Source organism: Cyprinodon tularosa, unplaced genomic scaffold (genome assembly GCF_016077235.1).
Source record: "Cyprinodon tularosa strain WSP-4 unplaced genomic scaffold, ASM1607723v1 ctg309, whole genome shotgun sequence".
Taxonomy (NCBI): domain Eukaryota; kingdom Metazoa; phylum Chordata; class Actinopteri; order Cyprinodontiformes; family Cyprinodontidae; genus Cyprinodon; species Cyprinodon tularosa.
The window spans coordinates 163,848-180,295 of record NW_024039018.1 but is presented as its reverse complement, the minus strand read 5'-3'; the positions used below and the strand labels follow the sequence as shown (position 1 = coordinate 180,295).

Sequence of the window (16,448 nt, the reverse complement as noted above, 5' to 3'; positions counted from 1 at the left end):
TTGGTTAGAAATAAAAGATTGAACCTTGTGAAGTTACTTTCTTTTGTTTGACTTACTTTATTCATTTGATGCAATCAGTTTCCTAGATTCTGTAAAGTAAACTCTACTGTTCATCTCAGTTGGACCAACATGATGCAGCTAAGTTAAGAACAGGTTAATTTACTTGCTATTGAAACTACTTCATTGAATTAAGTTAAATTCATTTCATAAAATGAAGTTTATACAACCAGGCTTTAAGTACACTGCACTAGTACATGTTAATTAAACAAAATGAAAGACTAATAATTATAAATACTTTACTTTTTTAAGGCAATTGGTTTTCTAGATTTTTTTTAAAGTAAACTCAACTTGTCAGATTAGTGTAGAAAGGTACTCAAGAGGAGTAAGGCTAAAATTACACAAAATGTATTTCTAATCAAAGTAAGTACGGGTTTAAATGCTTATATGAATGCAAGTTTGTTTGTTACTCAGGACTAAATTGCTTCTACATTAAATTACATATGACAAAACAAAATCTTATTTGTTTTTTTATTTTTTTTATTACATAACTTGAAGGTTTTTTTTTTTTTTTCAGGAATGTCTTACCTTGCACTAAGCAGCCCTGACTGGCAGACTGCAGCTCAGATGTTCTGGAGCCTTCACCACAGTGGAGACAGGAAGGTGGTCCAGCTGAAGCAGGAACATCAATCCTCTTCGATCTGTGAAAACATTTCCTCATCAGCACTGGTCTGGAACTGAACACCAGGGAATGTTAATCACGTCAAATCAAACTTCTGCCTGCTGCTGTGTGCCTGCTCCAGCTACCATGATATAATGATGATGATATTTATTATTTATCTATAAAGGCCCAGAACCAATAGAAGATAATCAGTTATTTCCATGCAGTATGTTTCCTCTGGGAAACTCGTGGCATTATCTTCTTGACTGGCCTTCATTGACTACTGCTTCCTTCTTATAACAGAGAAACCACATTTCTGCACACTTTTACTTTTAATGTTACAACTAAATGCTTGAATTTTCTACTGAGAAGCAAACAAGTCTGAGACAAAATTTATAAATTAATAGAAAATGTGTGATAGCCTAGTTGCATTAAATCACACCAATAGAATGGAACGTCTTAAAAAATTTATTTCGTGGTGATTGTAGACAGAAAACAAGTAGTGTACTTATAGAAAATAAACGGTGGTTGTTGTTTACAGAAAGTTAAAAGCAGCTCAATTTGGCTAACTTTATATAGACAACTAAACCAGATCATTCAGTCAGATTGATTCAAAGTTTTCTATATAAGGAAAACCAGCTGATTGCATTGACTCATTGACTCATTGACTCTTCAGCAATCCCTCACACCAAGCATACGGTAATTAGACACCCTAACACTGCAGATGCTCCCACCGCACTACATAGACGCTGCGTTATATTATTAATCGTTGTCCTGTCTTACTTCACTTCATTGCAAATGTGTATGGTGTTGCCCACGATGCCGTTGCACAGATATTCCCCAGTGGCGTGCCCATCATAGCCGCCCAGGATGTACACACTCTTATTAGAATGTCACATAACCATGGAGGGTGCTGCCCCCTCAGATTCATAAGCCAGCACAATGGCATCTGCACCAGCCTGTGCCAGGAAAGGGCTTTCTTCCTGTTCTGCCCACTGTGGCACATGAACAGCTGCTCTGACCAATGAATTTACAGCTGCACTGCCCAGACCTGGCACAGAGTGGTCACCAACGTCTGTGTCCTAGGTAGGACCGGGGCGGGCAGTACCTTCGCACGGAGGCAGGTGGTTGTAACGGCCCGTACTCCAAGCTCACTGAACCTCTTGATTGTGATTACTGCCAGTAAAATGGCAGTTATCATAAAAACTTAATTCAGTGGAACAGCACACATCGGCTCAAAAGGCGGCCTACTCAGGACCCTCAACAAATGTGGTAAGACCTTGCTGTTGTTGGCCTCTGAAAATATTTTTGGACATTGAGAACCAATGTCCATGTTTCATCTTAATGTTTTCACTGGAGTAGAGGATGCAGTTTTGCTCATAAAACAGCCGTGAGACCCAGTTCTCTGCTCTGCAACCCCCTCTCAGCCCAGCTAACTCCACAGGACCCCTCCCACAGAGGTGTGCCTTGGCCCCCATGGAGCTGAGAAAACCCCTGCAGAAAAGATTTCAGTCTCTTTCTGTGAAGCTGCCCAGAGGTTCACATTGGAAGAGGAAACCACCATGGAGACCCAGGCCCAAAGGCCCAGATCTCCAGAATGACCGAAGACATAATGGATGACATTTCAGAACCAAACTGCTGCAAAACAGACTTTTTGCAACACATTTCTCTGAGTTTCAGTTTCAGACTGGAGGGGAAATTCTCCTGAAGAAGCCGTTCCCTCTGGTATGACCCCCCCACCCCCTTGCTGTGAGGCTGCAGTGAAAAGCTCCTAAGTGCTGGAGGGAACTCAAACCTTCTAAAACAGATAGATTCCAGTTAATATGTCTTTGGATGATTTTGATAATTTCATGTGTTTACTGATGAGTAAAGACAAAGCTAACAGGACGGATTGCATGCTACGCTATGCTACAGTAATATGTTTTGAGCTTTTGTTGAAACTTGGACAAGCTTTATTTCACTAATGGTTTAAACACTGATATAACATTAGTGTTTGTGTGTTTTCTCATATCCTCATTAAATTTCCATTAAAAAATTATAACCCAAACTCATTAAATTAACTGTATATTTGCTTCTAGCTATTAATTATTAATTAATTAAGCAAATCCATGAGGTGAATAAAACATTATTCGGCCAAATAATGTTTTATTCACCTCATAGATTTGCATTACAAATTGGTTTGAAAACATTCCAATCACTCTAAATTTGTGAAAAGATCATTTGATCTCATCCCAAATTCTTCCAAATAAACTTTGGTTTTAAAACACAAAATCCATCCTAAACTGTGCTAATATTAGATCATCTCATTGATTATGGTTTCCAACCTTGTTTTCCTTCCTCTTTGTACATATTACTTTAGTTTAGTTGAGTTTCATTAGTTTTAGTTAAGAGTTTTTAACTGAAATATGAAATATAATTTGGAGCTGAATGATTTTTGTTAGTAAACTCTTTTTGAATGTAAATTTATTCAATTTCTGTGCAGAATTATCTGTTTGACCATGATTTCAGCTCGAGTCACTCTTTCATTTGTTGTTCTAACAAGCCGCAGCTAGTAGGGCGTGTGTTCATAAACATATATGATAGTCCCAATAATATCTGATTATATAAGATATTTACCACCCCTACCGGGGGGCAATAAACATCTAAAAGTATTGCAACAATGGATGATGAATGAATAGATGATAAATGAATGGATGATGGATGAATGGATGATAAATTAATGTATGACGGATGAATGGATGATAAATTAATGGATGATGGATGAATGGATGACAGTTGTGTCTCAGTAGATCTGCATTAGGTCACTATAGAAAGTGGACCTAGAATTAGAGTAGACATTGTTGCTACCTACTCTGTGTCTGAGGGTCCAGGTTCCCGGTTGAAGGATAGAGGATCATCTTTAGACTGGCTGCTCTTCATAGAGGGACAGCTGGGTCCTGGCAACTTTGCTCTCTGACCCCTGAAAGATAAACATGTTGTTGGTTAGATCATAACCGGGAAATTATAAAACAATCCAAGAGGCCCTGAAATCACTGTTAGAACCAGAAAAGAACAAGGTTTAAGGCTGATGCATTGGGGGACTGCAGCTAAGCTACCTGAGTTCAGCTAAGCATTCCTTCGCTGGAAGCGGAAAACATTCAGGTTCTTGCTTGGCCAGCATACATGGCAGACATCTACTACTGATTCAGAGGACTGCAGTTCAGTAAAAGTCTGTTAATCGACACTGATGGAGACCAGGTATGTTTAAAGAAGCAAAGAATGAGCAGGGGGGCCTCCAGGACTGACTTTGGACCCCAAGGTGAGCTTATAGCCTGAGCTTTTGCAAGGCAGCTTTATTTTTCATTTCAGTATCAAAACTTTTCATGGTCAATAAAAGTGTAAAGTAGATGAGTGGCAAGAAGGTAATTGCACCCACATAAAACAATTACAATGGTATGATCCATTAGAGCCCTGAGTTGCTGCCTGTGCGCCTGATATTATAGTAAAAGGTTCTTCAGCTAAACATCTGAGATCTCATTCACCTCCACTGTCTGCTCAAAAGTTAAAGCTACGTTCAGACTTCACGCTGCTGACGCAGCTGGTTTACATGCAAAGTCCATGGTTAACATCACGTTTGTATCAAGGCGCAGCAAAAGGTCACGTCATGAGCTTCTGAGCATCTGAGGCGGGATCCACTTCACAAGCAGCAGCTGCTGGAGTTGGAAAAATCGACGCACCTCATCAACCAATCAGAGAAGCTGATCTGGGAGCTGGCAGGGAGTCAGACACAGCACTGCTGATGCAGAGCGCTATGATCACTCCTCTGAAACAGTTTATTAACGCCTAAATTAACTGAAAATGTAGAAACCTGCCAGCTAAATATGTTTGCTTTTATTAACCTGGGAAACCCCCCAAGAGGCGAGCGGGCCTGAGGCAGCTGCTGCTGGGGATTCCCAGTGACAGCGCACCGCCAGTATGTGGGGGTCTGAGCGGCTCCCACAGAGAAATAATCTTTGAAGGCGGGATGGTAATCTGGATGAACTGACTGCACAGACCATGTTTTCAGGAGGACTTTCTCACTTCAACATAGATTAAAACTCCTTTTTACCCACTGATCACAGCAAATATAGCAAATCTGCTCTCTGGCAGTGCACTCTCACAACAACTACAGGTGCTTGGCTCCAGGTACTTAGAGATTCACTTCCATACAGAAAGTCCATATTCTGATTTTTAGGTAACACAGAGTACATGTCAGATTAAATAATACTACTTATACTTCAGTGATAGTATCTAGGTGTTACTTTTTTGTATGTCTCATACCATGTCTGTTGGTTGTTCTGTTCTTTTTACATCTCTTTGTAGGTGATGAAGCAGACTGAAAATGTATTATCATTATCTCCCTTTTATCTCGTCATTCTTTTATCTTTTCTCCTTTTTTTATGTTTTTTCCTTTCCTGTTCTACTTACATTGCAGTGTCCATATAATCTGTAAAACTCCCTGCATAATTATAATAAAGCTATTTCTATGCATGAAACAAGCGGAATACTATGGTGATGGCCGTACTGCTCCACTTGTGAAAGTAAAATCTGTTGGGTTCCTTTTGGCATCAAGACAATTATTCTTATGGCCACATGGCCAGACAGGACACTGTAAAAAAAAAAAAAAAAAAAAAAAAAGGAGCCTCTTTGATGGCGTTCAGTGTGAATGCAGCATGTCTGTCAGATAGGCTGTCTGCAATGATTGTAAATGTCCAGCAGTTGTCAGTATTCAGTCACACAGTATCGATACAGTTTGCCCATATGTGGAAACACCTCATGAACATGTTATTGCCCTGTATCTTGCAGCAAGTGAAAAGTGCTCCTGGGGAGAGTCAGGTAGCGAGCCAAAATGGCAGCTAGCGTTTGCAGCTTTCCTACAACCTAATACATCTCCTATCTTTACAGATATATTTGTAATGTCTTCAACCTCGACAACAAGATGCAAAACTGAAGGGCATCTGGTACTTACTCCTAAAAAAGTCATCATCTACCAAGTAAGGTAAAATGAAGCTAGCTATCGAATAGCAAGGAGCATCTATTGGGAAATCCATCAATGACTTGAAGTCTACTATTGATTTTCTTTCCGCTGACATACAAGATATTAAAAACACACTGGACACCACGGTCAGCCGAGTCAGCAAAGCTGAGGAAAAGATTCAAGCATTGGAAAACAAAGTGATGGAGCTAGCACGTGAGAAGAAGCGGTGGAATCTGCGGCTCCGCGGCATGCCTGAAGAGGGAGTGGAGGATGTTAGGCTCAAGGTGGTGGAGGTATGTCAGAATATAATCCCAAACTACAAGAAGAAGCTTCTGGAGGTGATTGATTCAGTATATTGGCTAGGAAGAATACATCCAAACAAACCACACAATCAAGATATCATCATCCAATTCTCTATGAAGCATTTCCGCAACATGATCTGGAAAACGGCAAAGAACTCTGGCTACTTGAAGCAAAGAAATCTCCTGTTCAAAGAAGATCTTTCTGTGGAAGACCGCGAGAAACAGACAATAATCCAACAAGCCCGAAAGGATAAGCAGATCACTTTGTAGGAGGACGAGGTTTTGTCGGAAATTGAATGACAGTTTGGTCAGATCCCGCTCAACTTGTTATAGAGGAAAAGTTCTATGTTCCCAGTTAAGTTTGATTAAAACTCAAACACTTGTCTAGTTTGTTTTTTTCTTACAATGTTAAAGTTATTCTCAGTTAATGCATGATGACTGAGGAATATCACTAAAAGAAAAGCTTTATTTCTGTTTGCACAAAATTATGGTGCTGATTTTTTGCTTCAAGAGACTCATTCCATGGTCAGTGACTATAAACTTTGGAAAGCTCAGGGGGGAGAGAATTTGTGGATGGCCCATGGAACTCATTAACTTTGAAACACAAAGTTAACGGCAGCATAATCTCCACCGAAGCTGAGCCAAATGGACACTATATTCTCACTCTTATCAAATGTGATAAATTTATCTTTCTCATTGGCAACATTTATGGGTATAATGGCACCAAGGAAAATGTCTAGGCTATTCGAAACTTTGAACTCCAATATGGATGCTTATATTAAAAAATGATAAACGATATGAAAATAATTTTAGGAGGAGATTTCAACATCACTGTTAATGATGATGTTGACCGATGGCCTAGCAAGCATAGAATAAATCCTCAGATTGTTGACTTTATGAGTGAGCAAGGTTTAATAGATATTTGGAGGGTAAATAATCCAACTTAAAAAACTTTACATGGAAAAATAAAGCTGGCTCGCAACACTCCAGAATCAATTTTTGGCTAATTTCTGACTACTTACAACATTCCAAATGCAAAACTGAGATTATTCAAGCTCCTCTTACTGATCATAAAGGCATTTTGTTAGAGATTTTGTATTTCCCCTGATAGAACTACTAAAAGGAACCCTGCACATTGGAAGATGAATAACTCCCTTCTTAACAACAAATTTGTTTGTTTAAAAATCAAAAATAAAATTACAGAACTCTTAAAACAAGCACAATTTGAAAAAAAAACTATGGATGTTACTGGGAGCTTTTAAAATATGAATTAAAAAAGATCTTAAGTAAAGCTGGGGCAAAAAATGGCATAAAGGAGGAAACCCATTTCATGTCTTCTACTCTTCCTGAAAATGTATCCGAACAACAGACAGTCAAGTTACAAAGCCTTCAGATTAAACTTGATCAAATTTACATTAATAAAGCAAAAGGAGCATTTGTACGTTCACGGGCCAAATGTTTAGAAGAGGGAGAACACAACTCTAGCTATTTCTTCAAACTTGAAAAGCAAAGACGAATAAAAAATGGTATCACCTAGCGGCACAGTTACTGATGACCCCAAAATGATTGCCAATTTATGTGAAACCTTTTATAAATCTTTATATGAGTCTAGACATTCTCCTGAGGAACATGACGTTTTCTTTAACTCCTTAAGTGGCACAGAAACAATTGGTGATTAAAACCAAATTCTATGTGATTCTCCGATAACACCTGGTGAAATTAAAGAAGCTCTTAATAGTCTTAAACCTAATAAAACCCCTGGAACAGATGGGCTTACATCAGAATTTTACAACATGTTCTCAGAAGAACTCACTCCATTTTTGCATTCTGTATTTATTCAAAGTATTACTAATGAACGCTCCCCCCATCACTATCTCAAAGTTTAATTACTCTAATCCCAAAACCTCAAAAGGATCCTTTGATTTTGGATAATTGGTGTCCTATTTCTTTACTTAACAGTTATTAGAAAAATATTAGCCAGCTGCTTGGCAAAAAACATTAAAACAGTCCTTAGTGATATTATAGAGGAATCTCAGAATGGCTTTATTGCTGGAAGGCATATTATTGATAATATGAGATTGGTCCTTGATGTCTTAGACTATCCAGGAATGGTTTCAGCTAACAAGTTTATTTTATTCTTAGATTTTCAAAAGGCATTTGACTTCATAGAACATGAGTTCAACTTCAGATTATTTGGCTTTGGAGAAAATTTTCAACAATCAATCCGCACTCTTTATGCTCATGGAAATAGCTCAATAAAATGACCCCATGGAACTACCAGAAGATTCAATATAGAACGTGGGATTCGTCAGGAATGCCCTGTATCACACTTTTTGTTCCTTCTCCCTATGTAAATTCTAGCTACTTTTATTAAAAATAGTGATCTCAAAGGCATCCAAGTTGCAGGGAAAGTTTCAAACTGATGTTGCACTTAAACTTTTAAACACATTTACTGTAGCCTCTGGTCTCAAACTTAACTAAATGTGAACTTCTCCCAATCAATATTTGTAGTGAATTATCTCTGTCCTGTGAAATCTGAAGTTAAATATCTTGGGGTAAATATAGTTAAAGAGCAAACAACAAGAATTAACAAAAACTTTGATCCAATTAAACCCTCCTGCCTTCAAAGGTTTAACATGTGGCTACAGAGAGACCCGACTATCTCTGGTCGAGTCCAAAACTGAAGGTCTTTCTGGCCAAAACTGAAGGTCTTTCTGGCCAAAACTGAAGGTCTTTCTCGACTTGTCTATGCCAGTTCAGCACTTAATGTCCCAAACAGCCTTTGCACTAAAATTGATCGAATAATCTTTGATTTTATTTGAAAAAATAATGCCTTTTCTAATTGAGAAAATTGTTATGATCAATAAACTAAGTTTAGGTGGTTTCAACGTTCTGGACTTTAATACCCTACATTCTACATTCAAAGTTAGGTGGATTCAAAGATATTTGAAAACTCACGTTGGATTCCTACACAAGACTTTAAATCCTTGAGTGGCCAGGACTTTTTATTAAGATGTAATTACAAAATAGAAAAGCTCCCTGTTAAATTATCCAGCTTCCATAAACAACTACTGTTATCCTGGATATGAGTTTATAAACATAACTTTTCCCCTCATAACTGTTGTATTTGGAACAACCAAAATATATGTTTCAAGCATAAATTTTTGTTTCTTAAGAACTGGGTGGATAAAAATATTATATTTTTAAAACAATTGTTTAATGAGAATAGTCAACTGTTTAAATAATAGTCAACTGTTAAATTGTGGTGAATTTCTTTATAAATATAATTTCCCTGTGACACCTAAAGAATAACCGGTTGTTTTCGGCGCTATTCCAGCAGGTTTGACATTTCTCATATCAGCCTCAGGTAGCGCCTACGTCCAATATCCACCATTTCCAGAGTTATTTATTGGTAGTTCAGATCCGTTCCTAAACATTTAAACTGGAAATAAACAAATTAGAGAAATCATCCAGAGGAATACTATCAGCAATCCTGCAGCAATCTTCTTCTGGAATCATCTTTATTCAGATATTGATTGGGAACATACATGGTTGTTGCCAAGAAATGTTTTTCTTTCAAATAAACAGATTTCACCCTGTTAGTTCAAAAATGAATAAATATTTTCCAAATATTGATCCTCGCTGCTCCTTTTATCACGTCGAACAAGAAACATGAACCCGCCTTTTTTTGGAATGTTCTTTCAGTAAAATGTTTTGATTTAATATTTTCTTTAGTCGGGGATTAAATATACTTATTTGTTTAAATGTTAAACATGTTTCCTTTGGTATTTCCAATAACATTATGTCCGGGAAAGAATATCTTTTAAACTTTTTTATTCTGTTGGCGAAGTTCCACATACATGCCTGCAAATTTGCTAAAAACAAACCCAACCTCACTGTTTTTAAGATGTTTTTTGGACTCTTTAAAAATGTGCACCAACTCTAAAGCTGTGAAACTTACAACCCTAAGTGAAGCAATTCATCTGTAAACTATTTTTTCTCTTGAAATCCTTTGGATTTGTCATCCCGCACCTCGAGTATATGATTGTTTGCAATTTTATCCTCTATACTTGTAAATAAAGTTTATAAAATGAAAAAAGCTCCTGGATCTTCTCCCTGAAGAGGAATGCATGATCTGTGATTGGTTGCTGAAGGATAGGTGCACCCCATGTGGGGTTATGCACTGGCTGTGTTGGGATCTGGAGATTCTCCACCTTCTCCAGCAGAGTGCGCTGTGGATCTCCTGGGCTGGAGCCCTTCAGCACAGCTGATATTCATCAGCCCATCAGGAGACCTGCCTATATAATCAGCAGCCAGACCTTCCTTCAACGCCGCAGTGTTGACCAAGTTTGGTTAGCGAACCTGAGCCTTTGAACTACTAGAATCTTTGTCTCTAAGGAGAAACCCTATTCTAACCTGCCTCTGTCTTCTTGCTCATAGGAAACCTGTCTCTCGTCTGAAGCTCTGGATGAGCTTAACCTGTTACCTGCCTGCCTGCCCTAGAGAGCCAAACCTGAAAATCTCACTCTGGAATCCACCTGCTGCTCTTAAGGAAAGAGCTAATTCCCCAAACCAAGGTCTGTCACTAGAAAGTTAGAAGCTAGACGCTGCTGCTGCTGAGCACTCTGCTGAACCAACAATCTCTGGACCCAACCGGTTCCCTCTCTCAGAAAAGAAAGCCTGGACCTCTTCAAGGTATTTTCAGAAACATCTGAAAACTCAACAACTCATCTGTTAACCTGGCTAATCAAACTATCCGTCTCTGCAGACGCCTGAGAATCCTGCCCTGACCAGTTTCCAGAATCCAGTTCATGTTATCTCTGTGTAAAGCTTTAATAAACTCTGTTGAACTTTTTATCAATCTCCAAGTGGTGTTCTGCATGTGGGTTTGATTTCTAAACCAACCATGACAGAACACTGCGGCCAAACACAAAGCCCAGCAGATCACCTCCGGACAGTGGCATGGGAAGGGGGGTGCTGCGGGGGCTGCAGCCTCCCTCGTCATAGCATCAGCCCCCCATGGTGGGGGGCTGTGGAGTAACATAATATTGTACTTAAAAACATGAAATTATTTATCTATTTATTTTTTAAAAGACTGTGTTTGATATGGGATTAAAATGATGGGCTGTGTATAAGATATAAACTAATGATTCATTATTTTAATATTTAATAAAAAAAAACTAGGCTCCTCCCCCCGGAAGCTTCCGCCACCTCACATTCGTTTAGGCATGGCTAGCAATAGGCAGCATAAGCGTTATTTATGTTCCTATTCATCTTAGTCCTGTGGCTGAAGAAGTCTACGCTAGAATAAGGCTACATATCACTAAATATTATGTCTGTATTAAGCTATTTAGTGATAAAATATGAAATTAGTTAATTTTTTTTTTTTTGTGAGTGTTTTTTGTTTCAGATATGAAATCATTCCCCATATCCATAGTTGAATGGACTTTCAAGACGTTCAATGCTCAGTTTAGGCTATATTTAGGCCATGTTTTATTCCAGTATTCCTGATCCTGTTGATTGGGAGATGTTTTTTATTTTGAATGATTAAAAGAGAAGAAATAAAGTTTAAAACTTCATGCTTTGTTCCGATGCATTTTAAATGCCAGTTTTTGGCGACAAATGTAGGCTAAAAATATTATGTTAAAAACGTCAGCCACAGCCCTCAACATAATGACGTCACATGTTTTCCAACCCAGCCATCAGCCCCCCTCGCTTGAAACAGCTTCCAGCGCGCCTGCCTCCGGAGGAGGCTTGAGGAGCAAGACACTCAAATCCTTGGACAAGCGCACACCCTCCGTGAGTTACACAACAAACTTGAATATCAGAACCAAGTCTTGCAGAATTACGCTGGCTACATGGGAAATGCTAATGCTACGCCTGCAGTCCGTTCTGTTCCGGAACCACTTCCGCCTCTAAGGTCACTGTCCGTGACGTCATTTCCTGAGTTCCGTCCAAGTCTTCCTGAAAGATTTTCAGGTAACCAAAAGGAGTGTAAAGGATTTTTGTTTCAATGTCGTTTGCTTTTTGAACACTCTCCTGGCAGTTTTCCAAATGATAGGAAAAAGATTTCCTTCATTCTCTCTCAGCTTACTGGTCGAGCCCTTGAATGGGCGGAGGCAAGGTTCTCTTCTGAGTCCAGTTTTTCATGTACTTTTTCTGAATTCATATCTGAGTTTTCTCAAGTTTTCAACCATGACTCAGATAAAACTATTGATTCCCGAGCCCTGCTGAATTTAAAACAGGGAGATTCGACAGTAGCTGAGTTCTCCATTGACTTCCGGGTTAAAGCCGCAGCCTCAGGTTAGAACGAGTGCGCACTTAAGAGTGCTTACTTTAAGGCTCTCAATGACAACATTAAAGATGAACTCGCCACAATAGACGAACCTGCTAGTTTGGAGGATTTAATCCGTTTGACCATCAGGTTGGATAACAGACTTCGGACTAGAAATCACTCAAGGCAGAGAAACCTGAATTTTCCTGTTTCAACTCCTGCATTTAATTATGCTTCTGTTTTTTCTGGTTCCCCAGAACCCAGTACCAAGCCAAGGTCTAAGAATCAGACTCTTCCAGCGCCTGTCCAAGTCTCTCATTTCTCTTCTTCAGAAGGAGCGGAGGCCGAACCCATGCAAATTGGACACACCAGGCTATCCCCTGAAGAGAGGCAACGGAGATTTAAAGCTAAACTGTCTGTATTGTGGTGAGACTGGCCATTTTATTGCTTCATGCCCGGCTAAATCAAAAGCCAGGGCCCGTCAGAGGATGTGAGGAGTCTGACGGGCCACCTAAGATCTGAGAAATCTCCTCATTTGTTGTTGCCTGCTACTCTGTTCTTTTCTAACCAGAATCTCAGCTTATCAGCATTCATTGACTCTGGCTGTGAAAGAAACCTTATTGATTCAGACCTGGTCCAGCAGTTAAAAATTTAGACTGTTCCTTTAACTAAACCTCTCAGAGTTTGTGCTATCGATGGAAAGAAGCTTCATCAAGTCACTCATCAGACACAACCCTTAGAACTGCTTATCTCTGGAAACCACCGGGAGATGATAACGTTTTTTGTTTTTCCTTCAGCTTGCTCTCCCCTGGTGCTTGGATTCGAGTGGTTGGAACGTCATAACCCCCATATCAACTCGGCTGAACGCCACATTGAATCCTGGTCCACCTCCTGTCACGAATCCTGTCTTTGTTCTGCAGCTCCTACTATTCAGTCCCCTAGAGGTAGGGGAGAGATGGACTCTGCTGACCTTACTTCTGTTCCTCCCGAGTATCATGATCTGGCACCAGTCTTCAGTAAGGTCAGTGCAACGTCTCTTCCACCTCACAGACCATATGACTGCGCCATAGACTTACTACCAGGAGCCCCTCTTCCCAGCAGTAGATTGTATAACATTTCCAAACCAGAGCGTGAAACCATGGAAAAAATACATCAATGAATCTCTAGCTGCTGGAATAATTCGCCCATCTTCATCTCCTCTCGGTGCTGGTTTTTTCTTTGTGGGTAAAAAGGATTGTTCCCTGCGCCCCTGTATAGACTACAGAGGTTTGAATCAGATTACAGTCAAAAATAAATACCCCCTACCATTACTGGCATCAGCTTTTGAACCTGTACAGGGTGCTACAGTGTTCACCAAGCTCGATCTAAGAAACGCCTACCACCTCCTTAAAATAAGAGAAGGGGATGAATGGAAAACAGCCTTTAAGACCCCCTTAGGGCAATTTGAGTACCTGGTCATGCCTTTTGGCCTCACGAACGCTCCTGCCTGTTTCCAAGCTCTTGTCAATGACGTCCTCAGAGATTTTTTGAATGTTTTTGTTTTTGTCTACATCAATGATATTTTGATCTACTCCAAGAACCTCTCAGACCACAAGAAACATGTTCGTTTAGTCCTTCAGAGACTTCTGGAAAATAAACTTTTTGTGAAAGCTGAAAAATGTGAATTTCATCAACATTCTGTCACTTTCCTAGGGTTTGTGCTCGAGGGCGGGTGGGTAAAGCCATCAGAAGACAAGATAAAGGCATTTCTGGATTGGCCTACACCTGAAAACCGCAAGCAACTTCAGAGATTTCTTGGTTTTGCAAACTTCTATAGGAGGTTCATAAGAAACTATAGCCAGACAGCTCTACCCCTCACAGCTCTTACCTCTGTCAAAAGAACATTCCAATGGACCCCTGAGGCCGAAAATGCCTTCAATAAATTAAAGAAACTCTTTTCCAGTGCCCCCATCTTGGTTCAGCCTGATCCTACGAAACAGTTCATCTTTGAGGTGGATGCATCTGATTCCGGTGTAGGAGCTGTTCTATCTCAGCAGTCAGATTTTGACCAGAAAACTCACCCATGTGCTTTCTATTCATGCAGACTCTCTCCAGCCGAACAAAATTATGACGTTGGAGACCGAGAACTTCTTGCCATTAAGCTCGCCCTGGAGGAATAGAGACACTGGCTCGAGGGGGCTGAGCATCCAGTTCTGGTTGGGACAGACCACAAGAACCTGGCTTATATCAAATCGGCAAAAAGATTTAACCCACGGCATTCACGGTGGTCTTTGTTCTTCTCACGCTTCAATCTCATCATTTCCTATAGACCTGGTTCCAAGAACGTCAAGCCCGACTCTCTCTCTCGTCTGTATTCCACCGATCAACCTGAGACACCCGAACCTGTTCTCCCTGCCTCATGTACCGTTGGAGCCGTTTCCTGGGAGATCACTGATCTGATCAACTCTGCCCTGGCTTCTGAACCTGACCCAGGTAATGGTCCTCCAAATAAAATGTATGTCCCATCTTCCGTCAGATCCCGCCTCATCCAGTGGATGCACGCAGCTAAATTCTCGGCCCATCCTGGAGTGAGCAGAACCATCGCCCTCATAAACAGGCGATTTTGGTGGCCGTCTCTGCATAAAGACGTCAAAGAGTACGTTCTGGCTTGTCCCATCTACGCTAGAAACAAGACCTCCCACCAACCACCTTCTGGTCTGCTGCATCCTCTACCTGTTCCAACCCGTCCTTAGTCTCATATTGCTGTCGATTTTGTCACTGGTCTCCCGATTTCCAGAGGTATGACTACAATACTAACCATTGTCGATCGATTTTCCAAGGCCTGTCATCTTATTCCTCTCAGAAAGCTCCCCACAGCATTCCAGACGGCTCAGCTCCTCGTGAAGCATGTTTTTGGCCTCCATGGTATTCCTCAAGAAATCCTCTCAGATCGTGGTCCCCAGTTCATCTCACAGGTCTGGAAAGCTTTCTGTTCTGCATTAAATTGCATATCCTCTCTCACCTCTGGTTATCATCCTCAATCTAATGTGCAGACGGAGAGGATGAACCAGCTACTCGAGTCCACTCTCCGCTGCCTGACTTCGAACAATCCCACTGACTGGAGTCAGTTCCTGACGTGGATTGAGTATGCTCATAACTCCCTTAAATCTGCTTCTACTGGTTTATCCCCCTTTCAAGTTTCCATAGGGTATCAGCCTCCACTCTTCCCCACAGACGAGAGAGAGATAACGGTCAGATCAGTCCATCATCACATCCGCCGCTGCCAACGTATTTGGAGGGATACCATCACCACCCTCACCCGCTCGTCAGCCTCAACCAAAAAGTTTACTGACTCCAAGAGACGTCCTGCCCCTGACTACACTCCAGGCCAAGAGGTTTGGTTGTCGACCCGAGACATTCCCCTGAAGGCTATGTCCAGGAAACTTTCACCCAGGTTCATCGGTCCATACAAAATCGATCGCATAATTAACCCCTCTGCTGTCCGCTTGCACCTGCCACCTTCTCTGCGCATCCACCCGACATTCCATGTTTCCCAGATAAAGCCTGTAGTCACTAGTTCTTTGTGTCCGCCTTCCGACACCCCTCCACCCGCCCTGAACATCGATGGTCATCCGGCTTACACGGTTCGCCGGATCATGGACTCCCGTCGGCGAGGTCGCGGTTGGCAGTACCTCTTCGACTGGGAGGGCTACGGTCCGGAGGACCGCACCTGGGTTCCTGGCTCGTTTATCCTCGATCCGTCCTTGATCGAGGATTACAAGAAGTCCCTTCCGTCCACATCCTCGGGACCGCCAAGAGGCGGTAGTTGAGAGGGGGGTACTGTTGGGATCTGAAGATTCTCCACCTTCTCCAGCAGAGTGCGCTGTGGATCTCCTGGGCTGGAGCCCTTCAGCACAGCTGATATTCATCAGCCCATCAGGAGACCTGCCTATATAATCAGCAGCCAGACCTTCCTTCAACGCCGCAGTGTTGACCAAGTTTGGTTAGCGAACCTGAGCCTTTGAACTACTAGAATCTTTGTCTCTAAGAGAAAACCAATTCTAACCTGCCTCTGTCTTCTCGCTCATAGGAAACCTGTCTCTCGTCTGAAGCTCTGGATGAGCTTAACCTGTTACCTGCCTGCCTGCCCTAAAGAGCCAAACCTGAAGATCTCACTCTGGAATCCACCTGCTGCTCTCTGGGAAAGAGCTAATCCCCCAAACCAAGGTCTGTCACTAG

General features: G+C 41.1%; 1 protein-coding gene across 3 annotated transcripts in view; it reads right to left on the bottom strand.

Moving 5' to 3' along the window:
• Nucleotides 1–16,448, bottom strand: part of LOC119788011 (NACHT, LRR and PYD domains-containing protein 12-like) — a 36,338-nt gene that overhangs the window by 16,552 nt on the left and 3,338 nt on the right. For all 3 annotated transcript variants that reach the window (XM_038292119.1, XM_038292121.1, XM_038292120.1), the window contains exons 3-4: nt 3,510–3,617; nt 586–698 (exon numbers count right to left, since the gene is read on the bottom strand). In XM_038292119.1, the coding sequence (XP_038148047.1) occupies nt 586–698; nt 3,510–3,617 (221 nt within the window). The remainder of the gene's footprint in view (nt 1–585; nt 699–3,509; nt 3,618–16,448) is intronic.